The sequence below is a fragment of the Triticum dicoccoides genome, chromosome 2B (genome assembly GCF_002162155.2).
Source record: "Triticum dicoccoides isolate Atlit2015 ecotype Zavitan chromosome 2B, WEW_v2.0, whole genome shotgun sequence".
NCBI classification, from domain to species: domain Eukaryota; kingdom Viridiplantae; phylum Streptophyta; class Magnoliopsida; order Poales; family Poaceae; genus Triticum; species Triticum dicoccoides.
In genome coordinates, this window is record NC_041383.1 from 787,891,925 (window position 1) to 787,903,016 (window position 11,092).

General features: G+C 47.9%; 2 protein-coding genes across 6 annotated transcripts; one reads left to right on the top strand and one right to left on the bottom strand.

Moving 5' to 3' along the window:
- Nucleotides 1–938: 938 nt before the first annotated feature.
- Nucleotides 939–4,195, top strand: LOC119366319 (uncharacterized protein At2g24330-like). Its single transcript, XM_037632039.1, has 5 exons — nucleotides 939–1,387; nucleotides 2,127–2,271; nucleotides 2,656–2,765; nucleotides 3,045–3,438; nucleotides 3,524–4,195. The coding sequence occupies exons 1-5, from the start codon at nucleotides 1,127–1,129 to the stop codon at nucleotides 3,820–3,822; spliced, it is 1,209 nt and encodes a 402-aa protein (XP_037487936.1). The 5' UTR covers nucleotides 939–1,126; the 3' UTR covers nucleotides 3,823–4,195.
- A 790-nt stretch (nucleotides 4,196–4,985) lies between these two features.
- On the bottom strand, nucleotides 4,986–10,834 carry LOC119366321. Of its 5 annotated transcripts, none has more exons than XM_037632042.1 (10): nucleotides 10,700–10,834; nucleotides 9,836–10,345; nucleotides 9,252–9,351; nucleotides 8,481–8,543; nucleotides 8,217–8,346; nucleotides 7,810–7,855; nucleotides 7,142–7,214; nucleotides 6,406–6,467; nucleotides 5,775–5,871; nucleotides 4,986–5,498 (listed from the first exon to the last, which is right to left on the bottom strand). In XM_037632042.1, the coding sequence occupies exons 2-10, from the start codon at nucleotides 10,258–10,260 to the stop codon at nucleotides 5,442–5,444; spliced, it is 1,053 nt and encodes a 350-aa protein (XP_037487939.1). In that variant the 5' UTR covers nucleotides 10,261–10,345; nucleotides 10,700–10,834; the 3' UTR covers nucleotides 4,986–5,441. The 5 variants fall into 5 exon arrangements, 4 of the variants coding, with proteins under 4 accessions (XP_037487939.1, XP_037487940.1, XP_037487937.1 ...); XM_037632043.1 differs by lacking the exon at nucleotides 10,700–10,834 and adding an exon at nucleotides 10,455–10,540; XM_037632040.1 differs by lacking the exons at nucleotides 7,810–7,855; nucleotides 10,700–10,834 and adding an exon at nucleotides 10,455–10,534 and having other exon boundaries at nucleotides 7,142–7,233.
- Between the last annotated feature and the right edge of the window lie 258 nt (nucleotides 10,835–11,092).

An 11,092-nucleotide genomic window follows, 5' to 3' on the forward strand; every position in this document is an offset into this window, starting at 1 on the left:
TCAGCCTCGACTCGTTCCGGACCGCGCACGAGGCGGCCCGCGTGTACGACGCGGTGGCGTGGCGCTTGGAGAGGCCCCCGTCGCAGATGAACTTCCGGGACGTCTTCACGCGCGAGCAGGCGCAGCGCCTCGCCCCTCTGCCTCGTCTCATCACCGACCAGAACCGCGCAGACCACGTTCGGCAGCAGCGCCGCCTCCTCATCGTCGACGAGGACGAGCAAGCCATGGCGGAGTGGCGCCGTCGCCACCCGGAGGACGTCGCCGCCAAGAACGCCTTTTGGGCAGAGAGGACGGCAAGGCGCCGCGCAGAGCGTGCCGACAGGCGTCGGCGCAAGGCACTGGCCATATCGCAGTGCGATATCGTCGAGTACGGCGGGTAGTCGGTCTTCTCCCCCCAACGATGTGCGTTGGGATGACATGTGGCTTGATACCTTGGACAACATCACCGAGGATGATGATGGTGATGATGATGATGACGACTGGCAATCACCGTAGTTTTTCTCGTTGCACCGTAGATTTATCTATCTAGTTGCACCGTAGTTCTATCTATCTATGCTTTGGAACTATGTAAACTATCTTTGCATCCTTTTTTATCTATGCTATGAACTATGTATCTTTTTTTATCTATGCAAAGTTTATTTAAAAAAAATATATTGTGCGGGAGCGCGCGCTGCATTTTAGCGCGCCTGCTCGAGCTACGCGCGCGCTTCATCAGCCAGCCGCGCCAAACCTGACAAAGGACTCGTCGTAAACTGAAATTTAGCGCGCCCGCGCGTTTGACGCCTGTTGGAGATGCTCTTATGCATGTACTGTGTTAAAAAAAATCAGTTCTTAGGTTGCGTCAACACGAGGACAAAAGTCACACGTACACACCGTGGCGACGGCGACCCCGCCACGACGCCTTCCCTTCCCTTCCCTTCCCGAAAGCGCGCCTCCACGCGCACGAACCAATCGCAAATCCCTTTCCCTTTTCCTCTTCCTTCCTCCTTGCCTTCGTCCCGACTGCAATCTTCCCTTCTCCCGGGCAGAGAAAAGCAAAAGGAAAAAAGGCGAGGGGAACCGCGCGCACCGGATCCGCGGCAGCCAGCACCGGCATCCTCGCCGTCGCCTCTTCCCGCCGATCGGCATGGCTGACGGGGACTCGGCGGCGGCCTACGCGTCGCCGCGGTCGCCGCTGCCCCCGGAGACGCCGTCCACGCAGAAGCGGCGGCAGCGCGGCCTCGTCTCGCGGGTCTGGAAGGGCATCTTCGGCCGCCGCGAGGACGTCGAGAAGCTGCTGCAAGCGCTCTCCAAGGAGGAGGAGGCCCTCCGCTCCCGCGTCCACCGTCGCGCCCGCGCCTCCCGCGCCTCCGCCCACAACGTCCTCGCCCTCGCCTCCGCCCTCGAGGTCCCCCCTCCCCTCCCCTCCACACCCCCAATCCCCTCGCCTCCCACGATTCCCTTCGATTTTACCAAATCATCCTAGGCGGTCCGCACCCAGCGAATCGACCGCGTGCTCACTAGGCGAACGCGATCCCGTGCGTGCAGGGGAGGGATGATGCTCTGCAGGCCCGCAAGCCTTGTGCTCAAATTTCAACAGCGCTCACCGGGTGTTCGATTGTACATTAGGTCTGTGCCTGGGACGGATGAATGGGGAATTCTGTGGCTCGTGACGAATCATAGTATGTTTTTGACAGCGTGCAGGCCATCCAATTCAGTGATTTGGCGTTTCATCGGACGCGTAGAATGCTGTGGGACTGTGCTGAAATCTCCCCTTCTCGTTGATGCCGCCGCTGCAGCTATTGCATGATCCGGCTTCCAGGAGGAGCAATTAGCTTTATAATAATTCATTCATTGCTGCTGCTAATTAGACCCGATTGTGTCGACGACACAGCTGTATAATTGCCGCGATACTGGACAGGTGGGGAGGGATGGAATCTGCACGATACTGCGAGCCTTGTTTTCGAATTTCGTTTTAGTAATCGATTCGTTTTGTTAAGAGGTGCTAGCATGGTATGAAATCGTGCTATATTGCCGCGCAATCTAGCCTTACTGCGACTGATGCGTTGCTTCAGCTGCTAGGATAGGTTCATGAACAGTCTATTTTTATCGATGGCAGGGTTATATAATTTTTTTTCCTGGAACAGATCGCGGCTGTTGGATATGCGATTATGACTACCAGATCCCCAGACATCCCCTGGCAGATGAGGGCAGCCCGGGTGCTGCCCATGTTCTTGGTTCCTGCTTTAGCTGCTCTCATCTACTCAGCTATTACAAGCATTGCGAAATTCCGTAAGTACATTTGCCTCTGCATCGCTGTTTTTCCCGCAGTAGTTTTGTTGTTGCAGATGTTATTTTGGAAAGGTCTATGTGGGGCTTTAAGCCCGCTGTTGCAGATGTGAATGTAGCATTACGTATTATTGGTTATCCTTGTGATCGTTGGAATAAAAAGGAAACCCAGTTGTATAGTATTAGACTGATATGTTTCGCTTAGTTCTTCAAGTTGGCCATCCATTTAAGGGTCTAGTTGTATAGATGTAATTGACACTTAATTAATTGCTTTTGTTAACAGCTGAAGTAAGAAAAGGTGTATGATTACCATGATCCTAGTTGTTTTTTGCTAATATGGTTACCCTTTCATGTTTAAATTGTGATAGACATTACTCTGTCTTGCAGTTGATAATAGAGATCAACATACTCTTGAAAAGCTTCGTGCTGAAAGGCAGGCCAAGATTGATGAGTTGAAAGAAAGAACAAACTACTACACTACCCAGCAACTTATACAGGTGGGTTGTCACCGGCCAATTACGATCGTTCTATATGCAGAGTTGTATTGGTTAGTAGTACTAGTTTTTTCCTGTATTGGAAACCTGTATTATGTTCCTTGTTTTTTCCTCTCATGAGAACAGTGTATGTACTCCCTCCGTCTTGTCATCAAAATGGATAAAAAAGGATGTATCTAGACGTATTTTAGTTCTAGATACATCTCTTTTTACCCATTTTGATGACAAATATTTTCGGACGGAGGGAGTATGTATTACTGACTCTTTATTTTCTTGATACAGAGATATGATCTTGACCCTGCTGCAAAGGCAGCTGCAGCAAGTGTTTTGGCATCTAAGCTGGGTGCGGATTCTGGATTGAGAGTCTTTTTTGGAGATGAGTCGAACGTGGATGGAAGTAAAAGTAATGATCAGCACGGACAGACTTCTGGTCTGAGGCAAAGAAAACCGGCCCACTCAGGCCATGGCTCTGGACCGACCCATCCCTCTGAGCCATCAGACGGCTCGAGTATATATGACGGTAACGAAAGCCCCACTGCAAATCGGACTGTTGAGCACTTCAGAGGCCATGCTGGCAATGATGGCGGATGGCTCGCACGAGTGGCCGCTCTGCTTGTAGGGGAGGATCCAACACAATGCTTTGCGCTGATATGTGGCAACTGCCATATGCATAATGGTAGGGAGCTTATAAACTTTATTTCTGTCTGTAGATCGTTATGCCGGCCATGTTCTCTCTACTGAACCACATTTCAATCTTTCAGGTCTTGCAAGGAAAGAGGACTTTGCGTTCGTTACGTACTACTGTCCTCACTGCAATGCTCTCAACGGACCGCGGCAACACGAGGACGGTGAAAGCGTCCAAGCCGGCGCCAGCCTTGCGGACTCGGGCGTCAGCAGTCCTGTCGGGAGGAGCTTGCCGACCGTCGAAGAACAGCCTGCAGAAAGTCCTGCTGCGAGTAACTCAACGGTCGCTGAAAAACCTCAGGCGGAGAGTTCTGCTGCTACAAATAGCTCATCACCAACTGTGGAGAAGGCAGGCAGCGATCAGCCTGCCGGCTGAACTTTATCATTTCTTTTTGAAAGAAACAGCCTGCCGGATTCTTGTGCCTGCCACCACCTATGCATATAGATGCGGATTATTCGGTGTGTTGTGCTTGGAATGGATTGTTCCACTTGGTGCTTCTAGGGTGCTAGCGTGATGGATGCCCGTTTGACGGCATCTTGCCCAGCTGCTTGAGTGATGGGTCGCCGCTTTGCTTTTGCTCTTGAGTGTATAGTTTTCTTTCTCTTTTGAAAAGTTGAGTTCTACGCCTTTTTTGTAATATTACCAGTCATGTGTAGTATCGGTTTCTCTTTATGTAAATTCTGGTTTTGGAATATGTTTATTTTTTGACCTTGATGGGTATGGAATATGTTCAGTGTTACCAAAGTAAGTCTGATGAGTTTCCGACGTTTGGGTCAGAAGTGCTGTCAATTCTTGAATTTCTGCTTTGGCCAACATGTTTTGTGAATATGTGAAATAGCAGCATTTGAAGCCCTGGATCTGGCAAGAAGATTGTGGAGTAGGCTCTCAGGAGCAAAACAAAGAAGAGTGAGGTCAACATTTGGCACCACCAACAAAGAAGAGTGTGGAGGTTGTTGATCTTTGTGTGTTGGGTTTGATTTTCGCGCTGATCATACGCCTATAGGGTTGCATGCTGAGTAGTCCACATGTGTGGGTTTGTATTTCTTTTTGCCCCGTTTGTTTATCCTTCCTTTTTCGAGTGTCCTTAGTTAGCTAGGCAATTCTCTTCTGCTTAGTTAATCAATAAGGCAAATCTTTTGCCTCTGTTTCAAAATAACAACAGAAAAAATAGCAGCATCGGGACAGCGTGTGAAACAGCAGTAACTCTGGGAAAACAATCATCACAAATTGAAAGTATAGGTTGGAAGAAAAGAAAGCTTAAACGCTATCGGAAGCCGTCAGTTGCTTCATCCATGGGCATACGCTGGGTATTTGTGTACAGCCTGAAGATAGTACTGCATTGCATGGATCCACTGCCATGGAGCAAAGATGATACTCAAGAATTCCATCTCTTGTCAATAGTTCAGAATTTAGACACGTCACTCCTACATTCTTTTTTCCTAATCCTTTTTTTGGCTGTTGAAGAAAACTGGCATCGACCCAAATTGCTAGAAGCCTAAACTAGAGGAGGGCATTTATGCAAAACTAGGATATACCCCTTGAAATGGAACGCCGCTCGCTGCTTTGCTTTTACCAACACGGCGCAGCATGTATCAGGGGAGCAAGCCTCATTACTGTACAGGGTACAAACTGGAACAAGTGAAAAATGCAAATGCACGGTGCAGTAGCCCTTTCGAAAAATGCATTCACGACCAATTGGGGAAGGAAAACAAAACACGGAAATGCCTTCGACGATCCAATATTTACAGTCACTTCGCTCTAGTCCCGAATCAAGTATCCCCCGCTCGCATGCCCCGCAAAACTGCATAATCCGTTCCCGAGCTTCAGCTGGAAGGGTGGGGAATTATCTCAAGGATGTACGGCAACTGTTCATGGTGCTCCGTCAGTATAACAGCATGTAGGGATTCCTAGCAGCACCACTATGGAACCGAAGGAAAGAAGCTGAAGGCCATCATCTATCTGGTGGCCTTTCCAATTTCGGTGCATGCCACGCATTAGCTTCGAGGCTCTTCCTTCATATGTGAGCTGTGTGCTGCGCCATAAGATTGGACCTTCAGCGTAGAAAAACAACGTCAGTTGCTTAGTTGAGACACCAGAGCACAAGAAAAGGTGTTGCGCACAGTGGTGTGGCCCGGGATTGTGCCAAGCCTGGGCAAGCCCCAGGCCAAAGAGTAGCTACAGTGCTAAATATTGTTCAAGTCGCTGCAGTAGCAAAGTGATCTAGCCTCAGGACCAAGGCCATGGCCCTGGCTGACTTGGGCTTGTCTACGCCCCTGGTTGTGCATAAGGTGAACGTCAACAACGATTGCTAGGCCGTGCGTTCTTACCATTCTATCAACTTGAAGAAGTGAATTAAGCTTGTCCTCATGTGCAAGATCTGGCAGAGGAGGCATCTGACCCATGATACCAGGTGTCTCGCTCATTCTGCAACAATAATACGAAATAAATGTTAAGCAGAGTAATAAGCATAAGCGAGTTACTCGGCATTGGCACATTAACAATGATCTACAAGTTAAGAATGTAAATTTTGTAAGCTATCCATATTTGAAATGATCACATCCTGCTCTAAAACATTACATGAGATCACTAGATCAATAAAAGGTCCTCCCTCCGTCCCATAATGTAAGACGTTTTTTGACACTACACTAGAGTCAAAAAACGTCTTACATTATGAGACGGAGGGAGTAGATTTCAAGACAGCAAAAGATTTGTTTAATGAACTTGAGACTCCAATGACCACCACTACTTATTTCACGATGACACAGCAGGTCCTTTGGCCACCAGCGACTGATATGATACATTCAGATTTATAGAAGAACGATATGACATTGAACATGTTGAAGAGAAGCAGATGATAGGAAGTGAAATTTGCCCTTCCCCTAAGAATATGTTGCAAACGGTAACGGTGAAATACCTATGAGCAATATGCGGAAAATGGCACATATTACAGAGCTGTACCTGCTTAAAATTGTTTTGATGTTGCTATTTGTCCGAAGAAAGAGATCCATGCTCTCCCCCGTCTGCAAATAAATCAGAACTTCAGGCATGAATAAGTAACATAATTTGCCCCGTCACGCTCATTCTGTTATTTTAAGTTGTGAAGGCTGGCAATGAGAGTGAGTGAGTGACAAGTTCCAACATACAATAAATGCTAGCCCGTATTAGTACTTAGTGGCAGATGGCATTTTTCACATTATCTCCTTTATTTTTTATGTTTATTTATGATGCGGTACACCCATCCCAACCTTTGAAAGCATAACCACAGCCCCATCATATTTCTTCACTGAACACAAAAGTTATCTAAGAAAGGAAAGGAAACTCAGCATATACAGAGTACAGACAGTGCACCCAAAACAAAGGGCACTTCTGTAGCATATGTTGATGATGTATGCAATTTAAATATGTTATGCGGCACCACTCTATCAGGTATACATCTTGTGCCAACTATGCTTATATAAATTCTGATTCAGTTTTTTTGAAGATCCTAAGAGTAGTGCACTAACTACTATACCTGCAATATGATCATGTTCATTTTTTGGTGGAAGGACTAGTTGTGAACACAAATAGCCATGATAATTTCACTGTGTAAGATGTAAAACCAATAGGTGGGCACCATGTGCTCCCTGACTGACACACGGGGTACTATAAAATGAAGTTTAAGAGCAGGAAATTGGAGGCATGTGAACAAACATACCTTGAATGTTTCAATATTTGCAGCAATCTGGTTAAGCAATTGATTGTTTTCCTCCAGGAGCTGCTGGGTTGCACTGTCCACAACAGGAGCTGCTTCAGAACGGAACAGAATGAGCATTTTTAGAAGAAATAAGGATAACATCTGAGAATGACGGTGAATTTCTATGTCACTAGTATTATGTAACTGCTTTAGAATGAATATAAGTGAGCTCCCTCAGATGTAAAAGGATCAAAATAGTTGCACACAACAAATTAAAGGAGAAGAATGGAGAACATGTGGCATTCACGTCACCATGACCCATCTGAGAAAACCACCTAAAGTGAAAAGTGGCCTATTTCAATAGTTTTAGAATTCAAGGCTGCAAATTGAACTTTTGGCTGAGTTTAGAGTTGAGAAGTAGACTTTTATTGATAATGTAAGCAGGAGTGTGCAATGTAGTGAAATCTTTGCCTCCTACAAGAAAACATTAATAAGTATTCCATCTCTATAATTTAAACAGCTAACATGACCATAACAACCTCCAGGACATCTCATAGAAAAAAGGGATCCATAAATCCCATGTTAAAAATGTTCAGCTCGAAACTATTGCTACTGGCTTGTCTTCTGTGCTGCTTTTTTTCAGTTCTATATTGGGACCTAGGAAATGCAGTCTGAATATAGAGACGCACCAAGTGAAGGCATCGCAAGGTTGCTTCCAGATGATGCTTGTACTAACTACAAAGTTAACAAGCAGAACATCAAGAACTAAATAAAGTGTGTTCCGAATTTTAGGAGATCATCAATTCCCAATCAGATCAGAACAAGAGTATCTGAAGAGAATGGTGAACCATTCACAAAAAAATGTTTTAACTCCACAAAGTTGATGTTTGAACCATGTAGCCCAGGAAAATTACAGAGAAATACACTGAGGCTAGCTGGTTTCTAACAGTTGACACCATTCACAATCTAACATTGCTATTTAACAATTCTGGACCACTGTGATTCAAACCTTAAATTATCAGACAAAGTGAGGATGGTACTGATAAATACCAAACAATAGCAAGAGAACAAATAGAGGTTAGAGATATGGGCTAACCTTCCTTGGGAACTTGACACTGCTGGTTTGGATTTTGCATCGATATTGAGAAAGGGGTCAAGTTGTTTGTAGGTGCCATGTGAAAATTAGCCATAGGGGCGGCAGATGCAAACATTTTGTCCTGCATTGGCTGTCAAAAGACTTTATCAGAAAGTACATGATTGGCACTAGGAAAAAGCAATAAAAGAACACCACAAGACAAAAGCTGCACCAACCAGGAGAGATAGTGATGTAAATGATTGAGAACCATAAACAGAAAAGTACCTTCATATCTCCCATCTTTTTCCCTGTAAAAAAACCTTCTGGTTTCTTCCTTCTATCTTTACCCTGTAACAACAAACGCATGTGAGCAGAACATAGTGGTTTATGTGCATGTGCTGTTACACTGATATACATCAGAAAGAAACCAGGGCCTGCAGTTGAAAAGGAACAGTCCAAAATGCCGGGCATCACGATCTATATCTAGGGGAATCACAATGAACACTAGCTTATCACAGAAAGAAGAGGCGTGAATTTTTGTCCAGAACAAGCCATTATTACTTTATTATGCCCTTAACTGGCTGTGTGCATCCAATGGACCCAGAGGCCGAGGGAGGGGCTCTTCCGTTATATAAAATACACCCCTATATACTTCATCCAGGCGTTGGTAACTCACCATCTATTAGAACATTTAAAAGTAACATATCCTTCAAGTTACCTACTCATAGGAGATGTATTTACAGGTACAGAATATCAAGACACTGGCTTGGGTAAGGATTCATAAAAACACTCACAAGAGAAAATGATATAGTGGGGGGTGGGGGAAGAAAATAAAGTACAAAAAAGGCTTAAACTCCTCTCTGGAAGGCAAAAAGAATAGTAGAGCTAGAGGTTAGCAGGTTTGTCCAATTTAAGTACACGTCTAAATAGATTATTAAGAAAATCAAGATTGACATCCTCACACTAAGTGCATAACAAGACCAGTAAGAACATACATTAATACCAGAACAGAACACGTATGGAGAGGAGATACTTAGACATTTGTAAGAAACTTACTGCAGCCCACCAGCATCGCAATGCAACATCCCTGATGGTTCTGTTGGGCAGCATAGCGGCTATCTTGATGTACCTCATGATATTAGGTTCACGAGCATATCTGCAATTGCCAGCGAAGAAAGAATTAGAACCTCAAAGGAAATGGCTTGTTTCTTAGAAGTGATTCTCAAGCCAGATGGTGACATTTGACATGGTTCTCTTTCTTTCTAGGATTCCTTTGACATGAATTCACCGGCTAGAATTTGATGAGCTCATCGGCACAATCATAGAGCACTCAAGTGCGTCTGTTAATGCTTATGGTTGAAAGAAACCAATTGCAGTTCCACAGTATACCAAATAACGACCAAAGCGACACTATAGCAGATGCGCTGGGTAGTGCTGCTAGAAACTGAAAAGGTAAAAAGGTTCACTTGCACAAATCCTGCTTTAGACTTCCTGACTGATGCTCCATTAACTTAAGCACACCACATGCGGCGGAAAAGAAGCTTGCCGCATAACCAAATTGGCAAACTCCATCAGCAAAAAGCAATACGGCAGTACCGGCAACAGGAATTCAGTAAGAGGAGGGCGGGCGGCGAATTTACCTCGTGAGCCCTTCGTTGAGTATATTCAGCTCGCGGTCGCTCCACTCGGAAGGCGAGCCGGTGACGAACTTGTACTTGGACGCGGTGGTGCCGCCGCCGCCACGGGACGCGCCGCCCCCCGGCGAGCTCCTCGACTGGAGGACCACCGGCACGTTGCCGAACACGCCGTTGTTGCTGTTGCTGCTGCTGTGGTTGTTTGGTGAAGAGTGGTACAGGCCGGCGGTGCTGCTCGGCCCGCCGCTCATGCTGACGAGCCCCATCCCGGCACCGCCGCCGCCGCCCATGGTGACGTCGCTGCTGGACGACTGGAAGGACAGCATGTTGTTGTTGTGGTGTTGGTGGTGGTGGTGGTGGTGGTGGTGGTTGTAGACCGAGGCGGCGGCGGTGATCCCCTGGTGGAACCCCATGCTGGAGTCAGCGGCCATGGCGCCGGGGGGAGCCAGCTGGAACCCCCGATCTGGGCGCCCGCGGACGCGCCCCGATTCCTCCTGCCGCCCAGTTCGGACCGACCTGCACGAATTCGAGCCGGAGAGAGATCAGCCGCCGCCAATTGAACGGAGCAAGCAATCCGGTCAGAGATTTCGCTCCTCCCCGGATGAGAAATCGAGGCGCGCGGCACCAGAGCTTGGCTCGCATTCCCGGCCCCCCGAGGAGGAGATAGGATCCAGCGGAAGGCCACGGAGGCGCCGGCCAGCCGCGGGAGCGAGGCCCCCACCCCCCACTAGCGCGGCACGACCCGGCCAGCCCAACCACCCGCACAACAACAAGAGCAACCGACCAACCAACTGACCAGCAACAAACCACGCCGAAATCGGCCCGAACCCCACGGCCAACAGATTCAATCAACGGAACCCGGCGACTCACCTTCCTCCGACGACGGCGTCAAGCGGCTCTTCCACGGCGGGCCACGACCCCCCGATGCAATGGCGCGAGGCCCTCCACAAACCCACCCGAGGCGCGGCGCAGCGATTTCCGCGACGCGAATCCCCACCCCCCCGCAGCCGCCTCCACCCCCAAATGGAGCAATCCAATTGGAACTCCAACTCCGCCGCCACCCCTCTAACCTCACCAACCCGCCCGCCGCGGGCCGCGACGATCGATCCCGACGGAGACCCCGCCGCCGCTCGCGCCGCGGATCGGATCGACCTCCGGAGGCCGCGGAGAAATCCCTCTGGTTTGGATTTGGGTTTGGGTTTGGGTTTGATCCAGGCGAATCCCGTGGGGGTCTGCTGGTTTTTCTCCTCCTGGTTCCTCCCG